The 25013-nt window shown below is 42.2% G+C and overlaps 2 protein-coding genes across 12 annotated transcripts in view; one reads left to right on the forward strand and one right to left on the reverse strand.

Moving 5' to 3' along the window:
* Positions 1-9097, forward strand: part of Pkd2l2 (polycystin 2 like 2, transient receptor potential cation channel) — a 30831-nt gene extending 21734 nt beyond the window's left edge. Inside the window, exons 8-13 of the mRNA XM_051163860.1 lie at positions 1411-1531; positions 1911-2012; positions 3871-3935; positions 5595-5649; positions 8378-8490; positions 8992-9097. Of these exons, the coding sequence (XP_051019817.1) occupies positions 1411-1531; positions 1911-2012; positions 3871-3935; positions 5595-5649; positions 8378-8490; positions 8992-9076 (541 nt within the window). The 3' untranslated portion in view covers positions 9077-9097. The remainder of the gene's footprint in view (positions 1-1410; positions 1532-1910; positions 2013-3870; positions 3936-5594; positions 5650-8377; positions 8491-8991) is intronic.
* Positions 9098-11560: 2463 nt separating this feature from the next.
* The window catches only part of Fam13b (family with sequence similarity 13 member B), a 75214-nt gene continuing 61761 nt past the window's right edge, over positions 11561-25013 (reverse strand). For 6 of the 11 annotated variants that reach the window (XM_051163862.1, XM_051163870.1, XM_051163869.1 and 3 more), the window contains 7 exons: positions 21266-21495; positions 19208-19291; positions 18832-18927; positions 16407-16490; positions 16171-16315; positions 14848-14949; positions 11561-12549 (listed from right to left, as the gene is read on the reverse strand). In XM_051163862.1, the coding sequence (XP_051019819.1) occupies positions 12380-12549; positions 14848-14949; positions 16171-16315; positions 16407-16490; positions 18832-18927; positions 19208-19291; positions 21266-21495 (911 nt within the window). In that variant the 3' untranslated portion in view covers positions 11561-12379. Of the gene's footprint in view, positions 12550-14847; positions 14950-16151; positions 16316-16406; positions 16491-18831; positions 18928-19207; positions 19292-21265; positions 21496-25013 lie in introns of all 11 variants that reach the window. The other 5 variants (XM_051163863.1, XM_051163865.1, XM_051163871.1 and 2 more) reach the window with 2 other exon arrangements.

Consider the following 25013-nt stretch of genomic DNA (forward strand, 5'->3'; position numbering starts at 1 on the left):
CTTGGTCCCCAGCTGGTGGATGCTGGGTGGGAAAGTTTAGGTGGTCCAGCCTTGCTGGAGGAAAGTGCGAAACAGGTTGGGCCTTGAGATTTCCAGGTCTTACCCTACTTTCAGTTCAACCTCTGTTTCATGAGGTTGAGGATGTAATCTCTCTGCTTCTTGCTCCTGCCTTCCTTTTGCCAAGCCCAGCTCTGGAACCAGAAGCCTAAAAAACCCTTTCCTCTGTAAGTTCCTTTTGTCATTGCTGTTTTATCACAGCAACAGAAAGTAGCTAATACTTGGCCTCCACCTTTCACAGTTGCTCTCTTCCACTCTCAGGTAGTTTTTTATACATAAGACACACCTGATGCTTGCTTTTCTGTTTGTGGCTTTTTTTCTTTTTTCTTTTTTAATATGACATTCTCTGCTTAACCGGCATTTGTCTGCAAATGACAGGATTCCACTCCCCCTTGTGGCCCAGAAATACCACTGTATGTGTGGGAACAGGAAAAGGAAGAGGACAGTTACCATTTCCTAAACTACTGGATCAGCTATTGAAGTACCCCTAAGCTTGCCTTAGGGGACTTTTCCCCCCCTTATATGTGGGTACCACACAAGTGGCACGCATGTTTTTGTGCGGGCTCGGGCATGTGTGTGTGTAGGTAAACATATAGGTGGAGGCTGGAGGTTGACATCTGGTGTTGCCTTGATGGCTCTTCGCTTTGTTTTTTAGCTGAGGGGGTGAAGCGCATGTAGAGGTCAGAGGACAACATGTGGGAGGCAGTTCTCTCCTCAGCCTTGGTGGCAAGCATCTTTACCTGCTAAGTATTCTCCACCTGCCGTTTTGTTTTGTTTTGTTTTGTTTTCAGACAGGGTCTGCCACTGAACCCGGAGCTCACTTACTGGCAGCCAGCAAGCTGCTAGGATCCACCCATTTCTGTCCCTGCCCCAGCACTGGGATCACACACCTCCATGCTCAGCTTTGACAGAGGTGCCTGGGACTCAAACTCAAATTCTTGTGTTTTCATGCCACCTGAGCCATCTCCACAGCCCCACCTTTGGGAGCATTTGCTAGTGGTTGTAGAGAAATTTTTATTTTTGAGGGGTGCCACGTAGCCTACAAAGGCCTTAAGTTCACAGTGTTACCAAGGCTGACACCGAACTCCTGGTCTCGTGCCTCGGTCTCTCATGTACTGGGATTATAGGCATGTTCTACCATGCTCTGTCTGCCACAGCATAATTAAAACCAGAGAGGAAGAGCTGGGCCGTGGCTCAGTGTAGAGCAAACTTACCTATGAGGTCTTGGGTTCAGTCCCCAACCCTGAAGAAAGTCAAGAGCGTTATGCCTTGTGCAGCCAGAATCACTAGCAGCCACCAGTTGTGAATGAAGTGTGTGAGGAACATGTTCTAATGCTTTTCTTCTCATAAAAGATTTGCACAATTTCGAATTGTCCTTGGGGACTTTAACTTTGCTGGCATCCAGCAGGCCAACTGGATCTTGGGGCCCGTCTACTTCATCACGTTCATCTTCTTTGTGTTCTTTGTACTCCTGGTAAGAATGACTCCCATCCTTTTTTCTTCATTGCACACTTAGTCCCCAGCTAGTGGTGCTATTGGAGCAGTTTAGGTGGTGTGGCCTTGCTGGAGGAAGGTTCAAGTGACTCTTCCTCAGCTCCCCAAGTAGCTGAACTACAGGCCCTTGACCCAGTACCCAGCTTTAAAAAGTCACTCTGTGTATGTATGTGGACGTGTGTGTGTGTGTGTGTGTGTGTGTGTGTGTGTGTGTGCATTTCTGTATGTGTGTGTGTGTTGGGATGCTGGGGATCAAACTCAGGACCTTGAACATTCTAGACAAGCTCTCTAACGCTGAGCTATATGCCCACCCCTAAGTAAAATTTTATTGAAATAATTACTTGAGTATTTCTCCCTAGAACATGTTCTTGGCAATAATTAATGACACCTATTCTGAAGTGAAGGCTGATTACTCTATAGGCAGAAGACCGGATTTTGAACTTGGTAACATAATTAAGAAGGTAAGTTAACCTATTTTTCTAAATATAATTCTTAAAAAATTGTATGACTTAAACCCTCCAGGAAGACACATGCCCTGCAGGCTTTTTTGTTGTTTGATAAAGGGTTTTATGTCTCACAAGCTGTCCTCAAACTCACTATGCAGCTGAGAATCATCATATGATCCTCCTGCCTCTACCTTCCGGGTACTAGGATTACAGGCATGCACCACCATGCCCAGTTTATGTGGTGCTTGGGTTGGAAACCAACACTTCATGCATTCTGGGTAAGCATTTTATTAACTAGGCTACACCCCCAGCCCCTCTGCCTTGTTTGTTTGTTTGTTTGTTTGTTTGAGACAGGGTTTCTCTGTGTAGCCTTGGCTGTCATGGATTCACTTTGTAGACCAGGCCTCTGCCTCCCCAAGTGCTGGGATTAAAGGCGTGTGCCATCACGCCCTGGCTGAACTCTGTGTATTGCTCCAGGTCCCAGTCCCAGGTTCTCAGAGGAGGAAGGGCGTGTGAGAGTAGAGAGTGGCTGGCTCTGGCTTTAACAATTTAGCCAAATTTATTTTAGAGTTCCATATGTAAAATACTAACTACAAAGCAGTGTCAGGTGACAAATTGAAACCATTTCATTGCTCCCCAAAAGAATCGTTAGATACTAGCAAATCTCCACTGTTAAATTAAGCCCAATTTCTTCACTCAATTATCCCAAGCCAGTTGCACACCTCACAGTCCCAACCCACCTTCAACTATCACGAGCTAGTGATAGTTGATATTATGGATATTATACTGTAAGTCCCAGCTCATCAATTTGGTGGGTTCTTGTTTGTTGTTTGTGTTTGCTCCTCCGAGCCATGGCCTCTCCATATGCAGCCCTGGCTGGCTTGCTGTGAACCAGGCTGGCCTTGAATTGACTGCAGCCCCCGTGTGCCCCCAGAGTGCTGCTAAGCTGAGCACTGTCTGTGCACCCCACATTCTCACGCTGCCTCTTCTACTCACACCATTACCTACCCCTGAAATAGTGTCACAACTTGTTCCCTTTCTTGCTGGACAGAGTGGACTCTGCCCTGTGCACTCTGAGTTATGTACCTGCCTTACCTCCTTAGTTGTGGATTCTACTGCTGTGACAAAACACCGTGACTAAAATAATCTTAGGGAGGAATGTGTTTATTTCATCTGACAGCTTAGTCTGTAATCCAGAGAAGTCAGGATGTGGAGGCAGGAACTGAAGCAGAGGCCATAGAGGAATGATGCTTTTATTGGCTCACTCAGCCTGCTTTCTTATACCATGCAGGACCATGGGCCCACGGGTGGCATTGTCCCCCAGGGAGCTAGGTCCTCTCTCATCAATCATCAATCAGGAAATGACCCCCATAGATTCCATTATGCAGTCTATCTCTAAGAGAATGTTACATAAAAGTGTGAGCATACTTAAGGAGGTCCACACTAACACTTCCTTGTTAAGGATTTCTGTGTGTATGGGTGTGTGCATGTCAGTGCAGGTGCCATAGAGGCCAGAGGTTCTAGGTCCTCAGAGTCTGGAGTTATAGGTGAGCTGCCTGACAGATGGTGGGACAGAATTTAGGTCCCCTGAAAGAACAACATGTCACTTTTACCTGCTGAGCTCTCTCTCTCTGGCTCCCATGTTAATATTTCTAAAGAGACCTTTGCCTCACAGTCCAGCAATGCCCCCTGACAGTGCCCCTCCACTTTTTCACAAAGGTGGGGTGCAAGGTGGAGGCACTGTGCCAGACATCTTTTTAGGCAGGAATCCCTACAGCAAACATGTCATAGTTCGTGTATCTTGATTGAATGTAAATTCAGAAAATAATTTTTGATGAGTTTTCAAACTCTTTTTTTTTTTTAATTAAACCAGAGTTACTTTAATGTTCTCGAGAAACTCAGATTGAAGAAAGCTCAAGATGATGAAGACAAGAAAATGTAAGACATTAAAATTTTTTATCATTTTCAAAGTCTATATAGATTTTCTTAGTGTCTTTTCTTTTGCTGCCAAGAGAAACCATGATCAAAGCAACTTTTAGAAGACTTTGAGGCTTCAGTTCCAGAGGTGAGGGTCCAGGACTATCATGGCAGGAAGCATGGCAACAGACAGGCAGCAGGCAGCAGGCAGGAGGCAGGCAGCAGGCAGGAGGCAGGAGGCAGGCAGCAGGCAGCAGGCAGCAGGCAGCAGGCAGCAGGCAGCAGGCAGCAGATCACCGGAACAGTAGACTAGAGCTTACATTTGATCCACAAGCATGAAGCAGAGAGCTAACTAGGGATGGGGTGGGCTTTAAAAAAAAAAATTATTACACACACAGTGTTCTGTATGCATTTACACCTGCAGGCCAGAAGAGGGCATCAGATCTCATTATAGATAGTTGTGAGCCACCATGTGGTTGCTGGGAATTGAACTCAGGACCTCTGGAAGAGCAGACAGTGCTCTTAACCGCTGAGCCATCTCTCCAGTTCCTGGTATGGGCTTTTAAAAACCTTACAGCCTGCGTCAGGTGACACACTTCCACCACCAAGGCCACACCTCCTAATTCTTCCTGAACAGTTCTTCCAACTGGACATCAAGCACTCAAATGTAGGAGCCATTGGTGACATTCCATTTAAACCACATGTAAGTGTTCAACTTAGGATGGAGCTACTATCAGCCAACAGAATCTCTATTTGTTATGTGTTGATCATCATGTAATTTATTGACTTTGTAAATCTAAAAATCCACTAGCAACCTGCAAGCTGTTGCCATGACCATATGACAGGGAACTCAGCATATTGGGAGTATCTTACCATATACTGGGAAAAGATCAAAGTTCAAATTTAAAGTATGGTTTCTGCACCAGGTGGTAGTGATAGATGCCTGTAATCCCAGCACTCAGGAGGCAGAGGCAAGTGGATCTCTGTGAGTTCGAGGCCAGCCCAGTCTACAGAGTGAGTTCTAGGACAGCCAAGACTACACAGAGAAACCCTCTCGAAAAACAAACACAAACAAACAAAAAGTATGGCTTCTGCTTTTGCATCATTATAAAGCCAGGAAATCGTAAGGTAAACTGATAATAAAATGGGAACATCTACCTGTATTATACGAGAAACAATGAGAGCTAAGGTTGACTGAGAGTCTAAATGTTTCATCTTTATAATGTCCAGTAAGGCTTTTAGCCTCTGAGGCCATTGTGGAACTCTTATTTGAAATTAGCATGGATCTGATGAGTGGTCCAGTAGTAGAGGACATGCCTGCTTGTGAGGCTCTGGGCATGCCAGAGGCACTGCATCCCACTGGCACCTCTGACAGGAAGTTAGGAGAGTGAAGCCCCTTGCACAAGTATAAAGCAGCTTTGGTCTACATGGAGTACACAGCTTATTCAGCTATGGAAATAAAAGCATTCTATAGTAACTTCTGGAAACAGGACTTGTGTTCAACATGATGCTTGTGTCTGCTAATGGCAAGAAAAGTGATTTTTTTTTTTTAAATCTACTGCCCTCTTACATTTTAATGAGCAGCACTTGCCATGAGAAAGAAGGCACAAGTCAGCTCCTTGCTGTAGACCTGACTGTTCATGGTTTTACTCTCATACGTCTATTTTGCATTTCCAGTAGGAAAACAACCAAAGAGTTGGCCCAGCAAGCCAGAAAAGAAGGCTTTAGTGAAAACGTAAGATTTTAATTCATTTTTCTAAACACAAGTGATAGCTTTTTTTAAAAAATCTGGTTAATAGCAATAATTTATAACAACAGTTGTCACCTCCAATATATCTCTAAGTTGGGAGTCTTTCCCATTTACCACAGTAAACTGCTTAAAGAGTAATGGAGATCCATTGATAGAGTTTGTTTAATATAAATAAGTAATTTATAATAAAAGGATCCGAGTCCATTTCAGCTAGTCTGAGGGTGTTTTTAATGCATGTATGTGTGGGTATGTGCACAGAACACAGGGGTTATCTCAGGAAGGCCATCCACTCCCTTTAAAACAGGGTCTCTCATTGGCCTCAAGTTCACCAATTAGACTAGACTGGCTTGCCAGTAAGCTCCAAAGGTCCTCTGTGTCTGCCTCCCAGCACTGAGATCTACTTGCACATATGCCTGTGAGTGTATGTATACATGTGTATGCGTGTGCATGCCTGTGCACGTACTTTGAAGCCAGAAGAGAATGTTGGGTATCCTCTTGTAACATTTCCCACAACTCAAGAGTATCTCTAAAAATAAATCTGCAATTCAATGAATCACTCCTGAAATAAAATAGATGACAACTAAAAGGTAGATATGTTTGAGAGACTTTACCTAGCATTGTCAACATGAGACTTATCCAAATAAAAGTTGGATATACTTAAAAGGAAAAAATAGGTTAGTTTTTACACCAGGATAACAGCTAGAATATGTTCATGGAAAGATGTTAGCCAAGAATTTTTATAACAAAACTACCTCAAATATAAAGGTCAAATCCATGTGAACTTAAGAGAATGCTAATGCTTTCTGCAGATTCTACTACAGGATGAGTGTGAGCCAACAGAGAGATGGTGGAAAAACAGCAGGGAAAGGAGGGATAGGGCTGGAAGTTAGAGGCTCACTGGAACACAGGTGCAGCCTTACACACCTGTAATCCCAGCATTTGGGAGATGGCAGCAGAGAGATTAGGAGCTCAAAGCTAGCTTCAGCTGCATAGTAATAGGAGATAGCCCAGTGGGTAAAGCACTTGCTTCCCCAAACGTGAGTTCAAATCCCAGCACCCATATGAAAAGCTGGACACATGCTGCTGTAACCTACACATTGGAGAGATGGACAGGCAGACCCTGAGAGCTTGCCAACTGGGTCAATGAGATGTCTCAAGGAAAATGTTTGAAAATGAGTTAAGCCCATATACTAATGTGCCCACAGTAGTCAGCCTGGTCGTTTAGTAACTAACAGTCTTAGTGTAAAAACTGGGGTGCTGCAGCTAGCAAGTCTCACTGCCAGCACAGTGGGGCTTCACACAACAGTGGGGTCAGGGACAGTCTTGAAGGTGATCCGAAGCATGAGGCAGGGATCTCCTTGGCTGCCTGCCATTATCTCTGGACTAAATATACTTATATGAAGCTGCCCTACTCCAAAATGTGTTTTCTAAGTTAATTTTGTGGAGTGTATTTGGGTTCACATGTTGTGTGTGGATGGAGGGCACAGTCAGCACTGGACAATCTTTTCCTCAGCTGAGACAGGGTTTCATTGAACCTGGTGGGAAAGCTCATCCATTTGTCTAGACTAGATGGCCAGCAAGCTCCAGCCCCAGCCTCCGCGGGGCTGAGAGAACAGCTACATGATGCCACTTGGCTTTGATCAGGCTGCTGAAGATCTCAACTCGGTGCTCATGCCTTCCTGGCATATGCTTTACCCAGCCAACTGAGACAGTGTTGCTATGCAGCCCAGAGTGGCCTCAAATTCTCAACCAACTTGCTTTAGCTTCTTGTAATATCAGCAGTCAAGTGCATGCTACCACACCAGGCTCTCTGAAATGCCTTTGAACCACACCTGGGTGCACTCCTTTCTTCTTTTCTAGGCCTGTTCCAAATTTCCACACATACTTTTTTCCACCCTAAATTTGAGGAAAATGAGGCAGGTGAGATGGTTGAGCAGTCAAAGGCACCTGCTACCAAGGCTGACGACGACCTGAGATTGAATGCACTCCAGGTCCACATGGCCTTGCAAGTTGTTGTAGCATGCACCCACTGCCCTGTGACACACATACACATGCACGAGATAAAACAATGCAAACGTTTATGTGGACACAGGACAAGCTGATGGTGGTAAGGTCAGTTCACAGGAAGGACTCCAGATCAGAAAAAGGAAGTCATACTCATTTCTGAGTCTTGTGTTGCAGTGCATTGACACTGCATACAGGCCATTAAGCAAGGCAGGGATTATTTAAAAGGGAGTGAGACACATCTATGCAGGTCTGGCAGAAAACTTGCTTGGAGGGCAAAGAATACCACAGAAGCATTCTGAGGGACACTTGTTACACTTAAGGGGTTGGGGAATAGCTCACGGCAGAGCACTGCATAGCATGTATGAGGCCCTGGCCTTAATACTCAGCACTGAAAAAGAGGGACGAGAAGAGTATTAGCCTTGATGCGTTAGCTGAAGCAGGAAAAGGCTCCGAGATGCAAAAGAGGCAGTGACTAACGTTAACACACAAGAAGTCCTTCCCGTTCAGGCTGCCCAGTGCCAGGCTGTGGGGAGCCTGTGATCTTTAGTAGTCTTTTTTGTTTTTTCTAGACAGGGTTTCTCTGTGTAACAGAGCCCCGAAACTCACTTGATAGACCAGGTTGCCTCTGCCTCCCAGGTGCTGGGTAATAGGCCACTAAAGTCATTGGCACATGCAGACTACGACATCTTGTCCTCTAAATTTACAGGAGATCCAAGGGGCAGAGCATATGAAAACATGGAAGGAAAGGCTTGAGAAAAAGTATTATTCTACAGAAATTCAAGATGACTACCAGCCTGTCACTCAGCAAGAATTTCGAGAGTAAGCATGTTGTATGTACCAACTAGGACACACGGGACACCAAGATATGCAGACCAAGGACACAAGTTATGTGTTATTTTCTTGAGCCAGAGTCATATGTGCCATGCCTAATTCTTTTTCTTTTTCTCAGCTTCAAAATTAAAAAGCACACAACTCCATTTGCTTAGAAAGTGAGGCAGACCCAGCCTCTAATTCCAGCCCCAGGCGATCAAATGTCCTCCTCTGACGTCTCTAACACCAGGCATGCATGTGGTTTAGACATACTTGCAAGCAACACATACACATTAAAGTTAAGTGAAGTGTTCCATCTCTAGACGAAAGGGCAGAGCAGAGCAGGCAAGGCCTTCCTCACAGCTTTTTATTAGCACCGCAGCTGTCCAGTGGGAATGTGCTTCGGGGCCTTCACCCACATCCCCCTCAAAGCACATCACAGCAGACATTAATAAGCCACTAACTACCACAGAAGTTTCACGCAAATCTAACTCCTAAACTCTCTCCTAGACTCTTTTTATACGCTGTGGAGCTTGAAAAGGAATTACACTACATCAGCTTAAAACTAAACCAAATGATGAGAAAGCTACAATAGCAATACTGAAGAGAAGTGGAGGTAAGTGAGCCAGTGCCCTAGTGCAGACTTAAGCATTTATTGTATTGTCTCCTAAGCGTGTCCCACCTCTGGCATGCTTCATTGTTCTTTCACAGTGCTGGGGGCTGAGTGCAAAGGGCAGCAAATGCTAGGAACTGAGCTACATCTCCAGGCGAGAAGCACTCTAAGAGCACTAAAGCAGCTGTCAGTTCTAACAGGATGATTTCCAGGATCAAGTGCAGCTGAACAGCACCCACTGTACAACCCACAAGTTTACATGAGCATACACAGGACTTTTATCACAAGATTTATTATTAAATTCTGAGTGGAAAAGGGAAAGTACAGATTACCGTTTCTCGTTCCCCGGGTCAGATCTCTAATGGCTGCATGAGAGGGAGACAGATGGTTCTCTCCCAGGTACAGAGTCTAAAAACTGTTGATGGTTTTAACCATATCATGTCCCCAGATCTCACTTCCTTTGGCCAGTTAAGTGATAAGATTCTGGAAAAGTATTACACACTATCAGCATAAAATAAACTCCATCTTCAAAATCCAAAACTCCTAGAAAAAGTCAAATACAGAAACTTGGCTAACCATCTTCAAACTCAAAATTCATCTAGTTTCTAACGAACGGCATCTTAAGTTTCCCCCAAACAGAATAGAGGCTGGCATATTAAGGGCTGTAAGTGTTTGGAAAGTTGTATATTGCTGGTATTTTAGAAACCGGAGGGAAATGCCATTTTTCTAAGCTATATAAATAAGCCCCTCTAGAATGCCATGCTCTATTCTGTAGGCCCACGGGACACCACATTCAGCCTACTCGATGTGCACATTAATAATGTTCAGTGTATATATTTAGAACATGAATAAAGCAAATATTTTAAAACTTAAAAGTTTTTGAGGCAATAAAACTTCAAGGGTGGCCTTGAACTCCTAGGCTCAAGGGATCCTTCTGCCGTGGCCTCTACAGAGTAGTTGGATCATTCCATGCCTAATAAAGGAGTTTTAAAAATTACTACTCACCTTCCTCAAAGTAAGGAGCATCCAGTCTTGTTCTGTTTTTTAAATGACTAGCTCTGGCCTTGGGAGGTAGAGAGGAGAAGGAGTTCAAGGTCCTTAGACCTATATAACAAGTTCAAGACCAAGATACATGAAACTTGTCTAGATAATAAAAATGAAGGAAGTCTGGCTGTTCTTTCTGCCTAAATAGCTCTGAGAGGCAATACGTGGACTTCTCCCTAGAACTGTGCTGGCCAAATTGTTGAGCAACCTGGGTGTGGCCCATGACATTATCACTGAGTAATTTAAGTAAGCCTAAAGCAATTAATACCCGCCTAGAAAAACAAAAATACAATGACTCAGAACAGTAAAGTTCTTTTATTACAAAATTCTGTACAATGAAATGCCAAACACACACAGCAATGTAATTATACTGGTGGACAAATATATCTATATAGTATTTATATATAGATATAATTTTTATTTGTACCAAAGTAAAACTCTTGCAAGCTGCCTAGTTCTATCCCCACTGCTAACCGTGAGCCAGTATGAGCACTGGAGTGTGCCCAGTCACTTCACTACTCAGCCAAAACTAACACTGAACAACCAAATCATGAAGCAGCTGTAACTCAGTGAAACCAGTCGGCTACAGAATTATAAAAATATTGTGCTCAAATAGATTTAGCGTTACAGAGAAGGAATATATTATTTAAAACATTTAAATAGTGCACATGGACATTTTTGCATGTGGTATACAAAATAAAACATTCATAAAAATATACAGTGCACATAAAATTACACATAGTAATCCTGTCTGGAGACCAAAACAAACTAAAAAGTACACCACATGATGGGTTCAAATCAAATAACTTTTTTGGCATTCTTAATTACTTTTCTAAAAATACATTATGAATGACCAAGCAGTGTCAAAAGGAAACCACACAAACAAGGCAGGATGATTTAGTGCTTTAAAAACAAAAACAAAAACAAAAAACCTTCCAACTACACATTCACTACTATTGGATTTTTCCCTCCCCCCTAAAAAAAGGCATTGCACACACAAGTGAAATGTGAAGTACTAGACACGCTATTTACTATCAAACTACCTTTTGTTCTTACTGTGTAATAATCGTGCCAGAAGTTTGAGGTTCATGCTTTCCTCACCTTATTAAAGATGTTGGAAAATTCCATTTGTATGAAACAAACTATTAAGAAAATCATGCATGAGTCACTGCATGCAAAGCGTGGGCAGAGTGAGACATTTATCCACTCAAAAGAGCACTGGGAGTGGGGGTGGGGTAGGAGGGACAACCCACTTAGATTAAGCCTGGCCCACATCTGTTGTATTTAACGTAAGTTACTATTCCATAAAAATGATTAGCAGATTACCTGAAGGAAAGTCATGCAAAGCCAAAGGAACAAAGATGCTGAGAGTCTATGACAAGCGGCACAGCAGTACACATCCTGTAAGGAGGTGTCAGTAGAGGGGACGTGTAAGCTGTAGTGGCGTAGCCCTTGTAAAGAACAGACTGACTTAGGTGTAGCCAGTCATTCTTCTGAGGCCCATGTGATGACACACAAATCTGAGCACCACCCAAGTCCCCCCACACTGGCACAGCTATTTTCTCACATTATCTGGAAGTGGGTGGGGAACAACGCAGGGTCTGATCCAGACAAGTCATCACTGCCAGCTGGTGACAGTAACTCAAGTCCTGTAGGCAGCGTGTGATGTCATGTGTGTAATGTTGCAAATGGCTAAGCAAGGCTGCTTTGTGGTCTACCCACTGTTCTCTTCGTTCAGAGGCTGTCATCACTGAACTGCAAATTCTGCCTAAGTACTATCTATGTAGGTGTCACTTTGGGAACTATACAGAAAGGTGTTCCAAACTAGGATTTGAAAATTCAGTTTGGTTTTCTAAGAAAAACAGAATACAGTTGCATATGTCACATTTATAGGCTTTTCTTTTACATTTTCAGTCATTCTGTATGAAAAAGGCAACCGAAGAATTTCAGTGTGAAGACTTTCCTCTCAATTTTCTTCAGTAATGAGAAAGGGGGAAAGTAAACAACAAAAGCTCTGTATTTCCAAAGTTCTTGAAAAGAATAAACTTCTTGTCCTTTGCTGACAGATGTGTCTGTAATAAAACAGTGAAGGAACCTGCATGTTGGCTAAGTGTGGAAGGACCTGCAGTCATGTGGAGCAGCTCCCCTTTCCCTACTGGAACCAAAACAGGGACTAGGTGGGAGTGACTCTGTGTGCCTGACAAGGGAACACAAGTACGAGCAAGGACAAATGGTGCACCTTCAGGGACACAACGACTTTATGATGTCAATTTTCAAGGAACATGTTTTATATGGATTTTGAAGAGTCTTGTTTGCTGATAAGAACTTCAAGAAGTCTAAGCTTGGCTTTGATTTTCTTGTACTCCTTATATTCCTCAAGCACTGGAACACGATCCTCTTTCTGGGCATTCCTAGGGAAGATAAAAGTCCGTAAAATATTCAAAAGTTTGTCCTAATATGAAGCTAATATTACAAATTTAAGCAGAAATAAAAACTGCTCTGCACGGCATGAGTTTCTTGGACTGCTTCACACACAGAGAATATTAGTGCATCTCTCCACTAACTGCTTAAATAGTGTTATATACTTATCAATGAGCAGAAAGCAGGGCAGTCTGGGAAGTTTTATACATTTAGTTAACCACTCCATTAATGAATACTTCAGTTTAATTACAAACTACAGCATCAAATCACCTTAAGTATAATTTATTTTCTTTTAACATAAAGAAAAGGTGGGGCTGGAGAGATGGCTCAAGAGGTTAAGAGCACTGTCTGCTCTTCCAAAGGTCCTGAGTTCAATTCCCAGCAACCACATGGTGGCTCACAATCATCTATAATGAGGTATGGTGCCCTCTTCTGGCCTTCAGGTGTACATGCAAACGGAACACTTTATACATAATAAATATTTTTTTAAATATATAAAGAAAAGGTGCATAGAAAATGTCTAAATGTCTTTATGCTCATTTTATCTTCGTTGTGTATACACAGGTACATGTGTGAAGGAAAATCAGTAGTAAACCTCGGGTGTTTTGTCCACCTTGTTTTTTGAGGCAGGGTTTCTCATTGTCTGAAGCTTGCTGAGTAGCTAAGCTAGCTGGCTGTGAAGCCCAGTAATAAAGCACTTGAACACCACCACATCTGGGCTCAGGATCAAATGCAGGTCCCACCTACTTGCACAATAGGCACCTCACTGACTGAGCCATTTCCTACCTATATACTAACCCATATAAGTGTGAAACTCTAGGCCAGAAAATAATTTTAACAAAAACATACTTTGGAATTTTAATAGCTACTGGTTTGATAGAGCTACCAGTTTATCTCAATTCTGCCCATAACTATTTCTTTTAAAGAGAGTGTGTGCTCAGATACCTGCAGAGGCCACCAAAAGACATTTGGCATAGCAGCCCTTCAGTGAGGAGCCTGAGCTTGCTAATTTTTGCTCAGACTGGCTGTTCAGTGAGCCCCAGGTCCACTATGCATACCAGTTAGATAAAAGTACAGGGCACACAAGTCTACAGGAGCCGCACACCTCCAGGCCTCCAAGATGAGCCACCTGGACAACCCACCTAAGCACAATGACAACTTGAGCTTATCTCAGAACAGAAATGCAGACTCAGCTCAGAGGCAAGAGAACCCAGTCTGAGTTTACAGCCCGCCAGGGCTATGTAGAGACTCTCTCAAAAAAACAACAAACAATCCTAGTCAAGGATTTCATTCTGAGTGTGTGGGATCTTTCCTAAAATAAGAGAGATCTTTTACCAGGCATGCTGGCTCACATCTTTAATACCAATACTTTATCCTGCAGGTAAATCTCAGTTCCATACCTGGAAGGCAGAGGCAGGTGGATTGCTGTGAGTTCGAGGCCAGCCTGGTCTACAAAGTGAGTCCAGGACAGCCAATGCTATACAGAGGAGCCCTGTCTCAGAAAAACAAAACAAAACAACAAACAAAAAAATCTGAGTTCTAGGCCAGCCTAGTCTACATAACAAGTTCCACACTAGCCATGGCTGCAAAATGAGACCCTGTCAGAGAAAGATATGTTTATAGTCACTTCTTAACAATATAAAGTCACTGTGGGCTAGAGATGTAGGTCAGTGGCAGAGTGTTTGCTCATATGTTCAAGAGTTTGAGCTCCAGCACTGCAAACAAACAAGGAAACTAGTGCAGGAAAGCCTTCAAATATTTATGAGACATTTACTCCAGTTACAACTTTCCTTTGATTCTTTTATTCTGTGAAGACCTGTTAAAAAATGAATGTTATAAAATTGGCCAGGCGTGGTGGCGCACACCTGTAATCCCAGGACTTGGGAGGCAGAGGCCAGCCTGGTCTACAGAGTGAGTTCCAAGACAAACCCTGTCTCAAAAACAAGTTAGAAAATTTTCTTTTTTTTTTTGTCTTTTGCAGTGCTAGGCAAACGCTCTTGCACCAAGCTATAGCCTCAGCCCTGAAATGTTAGCATTAAAATTGTCTGTAACTTCTTAGTGTTGGGGAGTGTGAGGGCACATGTACTGACATACATGTGGAGATCAGAAGATGCCTCTTAGGAGCTGGTACTTTTCTTCCCTTATGTAGGTCATGGAGACAAAGCTGGCAGCCAGGTTCAGCAGCAAGCATCTGTACCTGTGTTTCTAATCCCATGTATTCGACTATCTTAGCATGCATTTTATGAATTAAAGGAGAGAGATGTCAACATCTGCAGTGCTTAACAAACCTTCCATTTTGTTGATAAAATGCTTCTTCAAATTCCCGTAATGTTTTACGAAGCTTCTTTTTCTCAGCTCTGGCTTTCCAAAGCTGTTCCAGTAATTCAGGCCTAAAATTAAAATAAAAGCAAAACATTACTAAATAGTACAGTTTCTTCATTATATTAACAGTGGTTCTAGCCCTGGCTGCAGTTGATTAACTTTTAGAAACATACTAATGCCCACACTCCACTAACCAATTAAAGCAAAATAGCCGAAATTAAGGTTCTAGTCTCACTTTTTTTCTGGTCCTGTGGGGATGGCTCAGTTGTTAAAGTACTTGCTCAGAGCCCACATAAAAACCCCGGCACAGTGGTGTGCACCTATAACCCCAGGTCTTGAAATATCCCTGCCAGCCAGTAACCAGCAAACTCCAGGTCAATGAGAAAGACACTGTCTCAAAAAAGCGAGGGTATGAGTGGAGAGAGAATTCAGTGGTTAAGAGCACTGGGTGCTTTTCCAAAGGACCCTGATTCAATTCCTAGCACCACATGGTGGCTTACAACTGTAATTCCAGTCCTAGTGACCTGAAGCCCTCTCCTGGCCTTCAGGGGCACCAGGCACAAACAGTGCACAGACATACATATAGGCAAAGCACCCACACACATAAAATAAGTAACAAATGGGTGCTTGATAAATGGCTCAGTAGTTACAAGCACATTTTACTCTTGCAGAGGATCTCAGTGTGGTCTCCAGGACCTATGTATGAGACAGCTCAATATAGCTCATAGCTCCACACTCAACATAAAGGGGACTACAGTGCACCACTCTGACATCCAGAGGCACTCAACACAAGTGTACAAATCCACACAAATATACACATAATTAAACACTATGAGTTCGAGACCAGCCTGGTCTACAAAGTGAGTTCAGGACAGGCAAGGCTACACAGAGAAACCCTGTCCCAAAAAACAAAAATAAAAACAAAAGATGAGGGAAGGAGATGGCTATTGAGGAACACTATCCAAGTTTGTCTTCCGACTTCACACACACACACACACACACATATATATACATACACATACCCCTTCCTGGTTAATTAAAAAAAAAATTTATTAAACTTTATTTTATGTGCATTGGTGTCATATCCCTTGGAACTGTAATTATAGACAGTTGTGAGCTGCCATGTGGTTGCTGGGAATTGAATTCAGGACCTTTGAGAGAGCAGCCAGTGCTCTTAACCTCTGAGCCATCTCTCCAGATCTACACTGGATATCTTGCTCTGGAAGTTTTATTACACAAATAAGCTAAATTCACAAACCCTCACACATACATAGAAGCTGCCCGAGTACTTGATAAGCGGAGATCCCGAGCCAGTTTTTCTTGATTTTCTTCAGCATCAGATTCTGAGTTTTCCAATGATGAGTGTGTGTGCATAGCTGTTTTTAAGATGTCACTTAACTCAGAGGACAGACTGACACCATCTTCTTCTTCTTCCTAAAAAGACAACCAAGCAGAGCCACACAGGCCGTGACTTCTACTTTCCTGTTAGGAATGTAATTAGAGAATGACTTTTCTACACAATTACCTTGATTTCTTCAAAAAAGTGTGCCGTTTCTCCTTCTATGATTGGCTGTAACATCTGACCCCGGCGCTTCATGGAGGGAGACCCCTATAACAAGCAGCACCACCACATTTTATATTTCACAGACCTGAAGTACTTAGTACAGCTCCGCATTGCTATATGATGTGACTTTCAACTAACAGAAGTGTTCAGTCTCCAGCAGCTCCCAAAAAACAAGCAAATAAAACTCAAGACAACCTTAAAAAAATTTAAGATAAATACCACAATGAAACAAAAAGTACAAAAACCCCAAAAACAAAGAATGCATTTTGTGTTGGCCAACTACTTTTTGGGTTTTCTTTTTTGAGAGAGCAAGAACATGAAGGGGGGGGTGGGGCTGTTAGGAGGATCTGGGAAGTTTGGGGAGGGAAAGAATACAATCAAAATATATTGTACAAAATTTTTCAATAAAAGCATTATATATAAATATAATCTTAAAGCAATCTTTTAAATGTTTAAGAAGTACTTTAATAAACTCACTTGTCTTTCATTTTTATATAATACAGCAAAGTCTTACAAAAATGCACATCTTTCAAACTCAAGAGAACAAAGTGTGGTGACAACACTGACTGTTTCACTTCAGCCCTCTGTCTGAGACAGGGCTTCACTACGTCGCACAGGCCGGTTATGTCGAATATGAGACCCTCCTGCCTCAGCACTCTCACATGCTATGATTACAGGCAAGTGCCACCACACCCAGCTCAAGTATCTTTATTCTGGAGTCTAAGGACCCCCATCAGATTCTTCTTTAGAAACAAAACAAACCAAACCAAAACCTAGGACACGATGTTTGTTCAAGCAGGCTAAGTAGTCATTATTCCACTCAGCTACATCCCAGCACTCCCCCATGGTTAAGAAAAGTTTGAGACAGGGTGGTGTTAAGTTGCTCTAGGTGGCATCAAACAAATATAGCCCTGTGATTTGTATCTAAATATTAGAGATTTCGTTTTTGTTCGTGTTGGCTTATTCACTGTCCCAGCTACGCAGATGGCGGAGGCTGGAAGATCCCATGACCTCATAGGTCAAAAGCACCTTGGATAACACAGCAAGACCCCATTTTAAAATATGTTGCTTGTTTTTTTTAATGTACACAAATATGGATAAGCATTATTTAAAATGTTTTACATTTATTTTGTGTGTGGTTATATGTATGGGGGTGAGGGGAGATTCCACAGCATGGGTGTGAGGGTCAAAGTCATCAGACTTGATGGCAAACACCTTTACCTGCTAAGCTATCTCTCTGGCCCCATGAATTAGCATTGTTTGATTTAATTAATTTAGTTTTTAGTTTGTTTTTTGAGAGAGGGTTTCTCTGTGTAGCTCAGATGTCCTGGAACTCACTCAGTAGACCAGGCTGACCTCAAACTTAGAGATCCACCTGTCTGTGCCTCTAGAATGCTGGGATTAAAGGCATGCACCACCGCCACCACCCCAGCTTAGTTTTGGTTTTTTGAGACAGGGTCTCTCACTACATAGCCCTCTCTGTCCTGGAACTCCCTATGTAGACTAGGCTGGCCTTATACCTAGTGCTGGGATTGCAGGCATGTGCCAGACACCTAGTAGTTGTCATTATTTTAATAGGTTCTTTCTTTAAAAACTCATTTTTAGAACTGGAGAGATGGCTCAGCAGTTAAGAGCACTAACTGCTCTTCCAGAGGACCTAGATTCAATTCCCAGCACCCAATGGCAGCTCACAACTGCCTGTAACTCCTGTTCCAGAGGACCTGATACCGTCACATAGACATACACACAGTCAAGCACATAAAATAAAAATAAATTAATTTTTTAAAAATTTAGGGTCTGCAAAGTGGTTCAGCCTCACTGCCAAGCTTGACAATGTTGAGTTCAATCACTGAGAACCCTCATAGTAGAGAAAAGTGACTCCCCCAAAATCTTTCCTCCGACTCCATACTCTTACCACAGCACGCATGCAGCCCCCTAAATACATGTTTAAAACCATTACAAAACTACCCAGAGACAGGACTGAAATAGAGACTAGGTGAGGTGTGTCACATACAAGTACTACTTCTGCCATCTATGCAGGGGATTTGCACACAGCACAGCCTGGATCTCAGTGCCAATATTCTAACTCAGGATTTACTGCCATATGCCTGTAAGTGCTTAGCAAGTTCTATCCTTTTAAAATCCTCTATCTCAACTAACAACTTTCAGCCTTGACTATGTAGGCCTCCAAACCACCATTTCCTTCTTTTCTTAAATATACTTTGGCAATACAAACTGAAGAAATCCTGTGCCAGGCATGGAGATGCACGTCTACATCTACAGAACTTAGGAGTCTTGCTTGATTGGGCTACTGAGCTCCAAGCCAGTTTGGCTACAAAGTGAGACCCTGTCTTTAAAAACAAAACCAAACATTTGTTTTACTTACAAGGACAGGAGTAATGCTAGCTCTTGTCAGCATCTGTTTTACAAGCCTGTATCTATCATAGAGAGGCTTAACAATGTGCCTTTCTTCCCTGGTCACCTGAAGCCAAAACAAACAAAAACAAAACAAAACAAAACAAAAAGTGAAGCAAAGTAGCCTTACTATCAGAAATCTAGATATCAAAACAATAAGCATATGACTCCTTCACCCCAAATTTAATTTAAGTAAGTAGGCAATTTCCCAACTATAGGAAACAATGTTTGATTTAAAAAAAAAAAAAAAAAAAAAAAAAAAAAAGCCCCGAAGAATACAGACCACAGAAGTGATTTGTGCTCTTTTATAAGGCAGAAATCAAATGTCTGAGTAAGAAAGGAATTACCGGCCTTCCGTGTTGACTTTCATAGTAAAGCAGACTTTTCTGCAGAGACGTTTTCTCTTCTATCAAATGATCTTTTGTCATTTTCTAGAATGGGGGAAAAGCACTGGTGTCATTATTCTCCTCACACCTACAGTGTAATTAATTAGGTGAAAGGGTAGATGGTCAGCAATATATATATACAGCAAATGTATTCTTTATGAATTTGAAGCAACATTTTCAGTCTCCTATACAATCTAAACCTCCTAATATGTCAATGAATACCTTTTTATGACTTGATTTATATTTTGTATGAATTATGAATGCTGGTTTGGATACCTTAGCCGTCTTGTGTTTAATATCCTAATCTATAAATCTATGCTGCATTCTGCCTCAAAGGGCTCACAGGATTAAAATCACCAATGTGAAATGAAAACACGGTGACACTGCCTATACACTACATACAACATTTTCGTAACTTCCTGACAGTTTATAATGTTGCAAAGTCTTTAGTTAGAACAGTCACAAATATCGACAGAAGGCTGACTCACAAGCTTGAACTCTATTCAATCCAAGTTCAATCTGCACAGCCCATAGTGGAACGAGAACTCACTCCCAAAAGTTGTCCTCAGACTTCCCTGTGTATGTTGTGCATGAACACCTGCACTCATACCCAAATCAATCAGTCAATCTCCCTCAAGTTTGAACCTTAACTCTAGGATTATACATCTGAATCAGGGTAATGCAATCAAATTACTTGCAGGAAGGAGACTGTTGTCCTAACAAAAAGCAAGAGAACAAAGAAAACGCTGAAGGGCAGATGAAACTGACTAATTTAGCTTGTTCTAGGGAGACAAAGACTCCAAAACCATCTAGATCATAAGGGAGGTACATTCTGTTGCCAAAGTGACTGTTTGTCTGGTTCATGACTACCTAGAAGAAAACTCACCTAAGACTAGTTCCCCAGCAATCTCCTCTCACCTATGACTTGGTTACTGAGTGCTAGCCTGGACTGCATCATGGAGGGCTTTCTGGAATAATGAGGCCTACCTCCAGGTGCAGTGCAATCATGTCTTAAGGGAGTAAGGCAAAGACCAATACAACAGGACATTGGGCAGTTGTGTTTGGCCTCCATATACATGGAGATGCATGAATCCACACATGCATAAACCATAGGTAAGAGTAATGGCTCCTAAAATATTGTAATTCATGTAATCCTGCTACCAATTAGATCACCTGGTTTTGGGGGGTTTTTTGAAGAAAGGCTTTTTCCATGTAGCCCTGGCTGGCCTGGAACAAACTCTGTAGACCAGGCTAGCCTTGAACTCACAGAGATCCACCTGCCTTTGCCTTCTGAGTGCTGGGATTAAAGGTGTAGGCCAACACACCCCCCTCTTTTAATTCTATTTTAATATTTATTAGTGTATGTAATTGCTTTATTTGCATGTATGCCTCCATGACAGAAGAGGGCATCAGATCCCATTACAGATGGTTGTAAGCTACCAAGTGGGTGCTGGAAATTGAACTCAGGACCTCTGGAAGAGTAGCCTGTGCTCTTATATGCTTGAGCCAGCTCTCCAGCCTCCTCATCCCTCTTTTCTTTAAGTTTATTTTATTTTTAAACAGGTGTCATGCGGCCCAGGCTGGGGTCAAACTCACTACGTAGCTGAACTCCTGATGCCCTGCCTCCAATTCTCTAGTATTGGATTACAGATATGTGCCACCATGCCAGGCTTTCAAGAGATTATTTTTTCAATGGCTATTATCACATCTATATCTTTCCTAGGATTGCTTGGGGAGGGGAGGAACCAAGTGGCAGAATCTAGATTCCAACAGGGTAATAATACCAAAAACTCAATACACACAGCTACTGTTCAAACTCAGCCGTTTCATGCTCTACACATTCACCTTGCTGACAGTCTGCAACATGGAGTAATACATAGTATTCTAGGTTTTAAAAGCATAGTTTGAAATTGCAACTCTGAAGGGAAGCAAGTCCGGATACCCAGCTTTCACTTGCTATGTTAGCTTGTTTCGGGTGTTCTAAAGGCCACCCAGGCAGAGACAGAAGTTCAGCATTACCTTGATATCCTCTGGAAGGTGCCGCTCAGCACGGTTTTCCTTCAATCGTTTTGTAATCAGCTCAAGAGTCGCTTCCTTAGATGGCTTCTTCTCTTTCTGAATGGCTCTGGGCTCACCTTCATTCTCATCATCTTCATGGTCTAGAGAGGAGCCAAAACTTTTTGGAAGAGTGTTACTCCGAGGACGTGTCTGAGGCACAAACTCTCCATCTGAGTTTTTGTGTTTTGAATCTACATTCATAAATAAGAGGATAAAAATGGTAACATACAGGCCACATACTTCAAGGTCACACATTTGGCATACAGCATACATAAGCACCATCACATGGAGCCTACTGTAAAGCACAACACTCTGATAAGCACCAAACTCCAGATTCAAGGAAAGACTCTGTCTCAAAACAATGTGAGCATGGCCAGGGAGCAACGGTACACACCTTTAATCCCAGCACTCAGGAAGGCAGAGGTAGGCAGATCTCTGTAAGTTCAAGGCCAGCCTAGTCTACAGTGCAAGTTCCAAGACAGCCAGGGCTACACAGAGAAACCCTGTCTTGGGGGGAATTTTTTTTTTTTAATCTTTGATGATTGAAGAAGGTAGTATTTGACACTGAACTCTAGCATGCACATGCATGCGTGCACACACACACAAACACACACACACACAGAATAGTGGGAGTGCACTTTGTGGAGGAGGAACAATATTAGGTGGGATTTAGCCTCTCTGGACAAGGAATGAACAGAACATTCTACATTCAACTAAGCTTAGCACTGAAGACTTAGGGAAAAAACATTTGTGTCCAACTGAGGCAACAAGCCTAAATTTCTCCAGGTTTGAGAGCAAAAGATGATACAAAAACATGATAAAAATCTACACAGGGTAGTATGCAGAAGTCCTGAAGAACCACGGTATAGAGTTTGGGCTTAGAGTAATTCTATGAGAAAGGAAATCCACTGAGAGGATTTAACAAGAGTAACATGACGTCTTTACAAGATAATTCTGGTTGCTGTGCAAAAGATGTGGAATAAAAGTGGAAGAGAATTGGAATACTAGACTAGTTAATTTAATGGTAACAATTAATGACTGGAAAGTGGTTTAAATAAGGAAATGCTTAATAGAACAATAAAGGGAAATAATCCTTTAAAAAAAAACACAAAAAAACAAACAAACAAAAACCACCTTCAAAATTACCTTAACCACAAGATTGTGAAGTCCACAACAGGAGGAACAGTATTTGAATACTTAATACTTAAGAGATACTAAAATTTGCCAGTTGTGATGGCACACACCTGTAATCCCAGCACTGGGGAGGCAGAGGCAGACAGATGGCTGTGAGTTTGAGGCCAGCCTGGTCGACAAAGCACGTCTAGGACAGCCAAGGCTAACACAGAGAAACCCTGTCTCGGGGGAGAGAGAGGGAGAGAGGGAGAGAGAGGGAGAGAGAGAGAGGGAGGGAGGGAGAGAGAGAGAGAGAGAGAGAGAGAGAGAGAGAGAGAGAGAGACTAAAGACACTAAAATTTCCACAATGAATAAAATTTCAAATGAGTAAATCGCAACAATGATGCAAACTGTAAACCCTTTCATTACAAAGGTAACTTTTAAAGTATTGTAATTATTAAAGCATACTCAGTAAACACAGCATAAATAGAACTTCACAATACTAACCCTATACATGGCATAATTTGTGATCAGAAAGAATTTACAGAGCACTAAAGAGATGGCTCTTTAAAAGCACTGGCTACCCTTCCAGAGGACCCAGATTCATTCCCAGCACCCACATGGCAGTTCACAACTGTCTATAATTACAGTTCCAGGAGATCTGATACCCTCCTGGTGTCATAAAATTAATTATATTTTTTAAAATCTGTAAACATATGCAAACATACATATATTTTTTTAAAAAAAAGAGTTTATAACCTAGCAGTTAGTTTTTGTTTGGTTTGGTTTTTCAAGGCGAGGTTTCTGTTTAGCCCTGGCTGTCCTGGAACTCATTTTGTAGACCAGGCTGGCCTCAAAAACTCAGATATCTGCCTACCTCTTCCTCCCTAATGCTGGGACTAAAGGGGTGTACCACCACTGCTGACAGATTTAAGTTTTTATATGTCAAGAAGTCACTAAGCCTAGGGACTGGAGACCAAAATACAGGGCCTCCCACGTGGTAGGCAAGTACTCTACCACTGAGCAATACTCCCAGCTCCTAACTATATTTATTGTCTTAGATAAAATTTTACTCTCAGCCCATACACAAAGATCTTAATGAAATACCTACCAAATCCCAAGTAGCTTAATGTACAATGTACTTTAAATAAACTGTATAGGATCAATGCACCTATAAATATAATCTAGGGTTATCTTTCAAAGGGGTAATACTCATATGAATAAAGACATTAGAAAGAACATGGCACAAATATTCCCATTTCTTTTCTCTTTCTTTCTTTTTTAATGTCCTGTTCATCACAGGATTTTTTTTTTTAAACATTTGTGTTTTAGTCCCATGTATGTCTGTACCTTAGAGCCCCTGGAAGTGAAATTACAGACCGTTGTGAACTGCCATGTGGGTACTGGGATTTGTACCAGGGTCTTTTAGAAGAGCAGGCAGTGGTTGTTATAATCTCTTAGCCATCTCTACAGGTCTAAGATTCCCATTTCTTTTCTTTTCTTTTCTTCTTCTTCTTCTTTTTTTTTTTAATGGTTTTTTAGACAGGGTTTCTCTGTGTAGCCTTGACTGTCCTGGACTCACTTTGTAGATCAGGCTGGCCTCGAACTCACAGCGATCCACCTGCCTCTGCCTCCCGAGTGCTGGGATTAAAGGCATGCGCCACCACGCCCGGCTTTTTTTTTTAAATTCAGATTATAACTAAATTGTTATCCCATCATTTGTATCCTCCCGTTCCTCCCTCTCTCCTGTTTTCACCCTATTCCCCTTCCCTAGGTCTATGACCGAGGGGGACATCCTCACCCACTATATGGTCATAGGCTATCAAGTCTCATCTTGGTAGCCTGCTTATTCTTTCTCTGAGTGCCATCAGGCCTCCCCACCAAGGGGAGGTGGTCAAATATGGAGCACCAGAGTTTATGTCAAAGTCAGTCCCCGCTCTCCACATAACTGTGGAGAATGTCCTGTCCATTGGGTAGATCAGAGAAGATGTTCAATATTTACTACTTGTAATGTCCTTGGTTAGTGCAATAGTTTGAGCAGATGCCCCTGGGCCCTGATCCACCCATGATGATGATGTTCTTGTAGGTTTCTAGGACCCTCTGGGTCCTTCTATTTCCCCGTCTCCTCTATTTCTCTTACCTAGAGTCTCAGTAGGATGTCCTCACATCTATGCCAATCTCCTGGTAAGTGAAGACTTTCATGGGACATGCCTTTTGGGCTAGTGTCCAATTATAAGTGAGTACATACCATGTGAGATTCCCATTTCTTAATATGCACTACTGCCTCAACAATACAACAAAAGAAAACCTTTTTGTTTTTTTCCAAAAATTTACCAAGATAGGTTTTATTACTATTATTATTATTCATTTTGGGTTTGTTTTGGCTTTTTTTTTTTTTTTAAAAGACAAGGTTTCTCTGTGTAGCCTTGGCTGTCCTGGACTCACTTTGTAGACTAGGCTAGCCTCAAACTCACCTGCCTCTGCCTCCCAAGTACTGGGATTAAAGCTGTGCATCATCACTGCCCAGCTTTGATTTTGGTTTTTAAGACAGGGTTTCTCTGTGTAATCCAGGCTGTTCTGGGACATGCTTTGTAAA

Source organism: Acomys russatus, chromosome 20 (assembly GCF_903995435.1).
Source record: "Acomys russatus chromosome 20, mAcoRus1.1, whole genome shotgun sequence".
In the NCBI taxonomy this organism is placed as follows: Eukaryota; Metazoa; Chordata; class Mammalia; order Rodentia; family Muridae; genus Acomys; species Acomys russatus.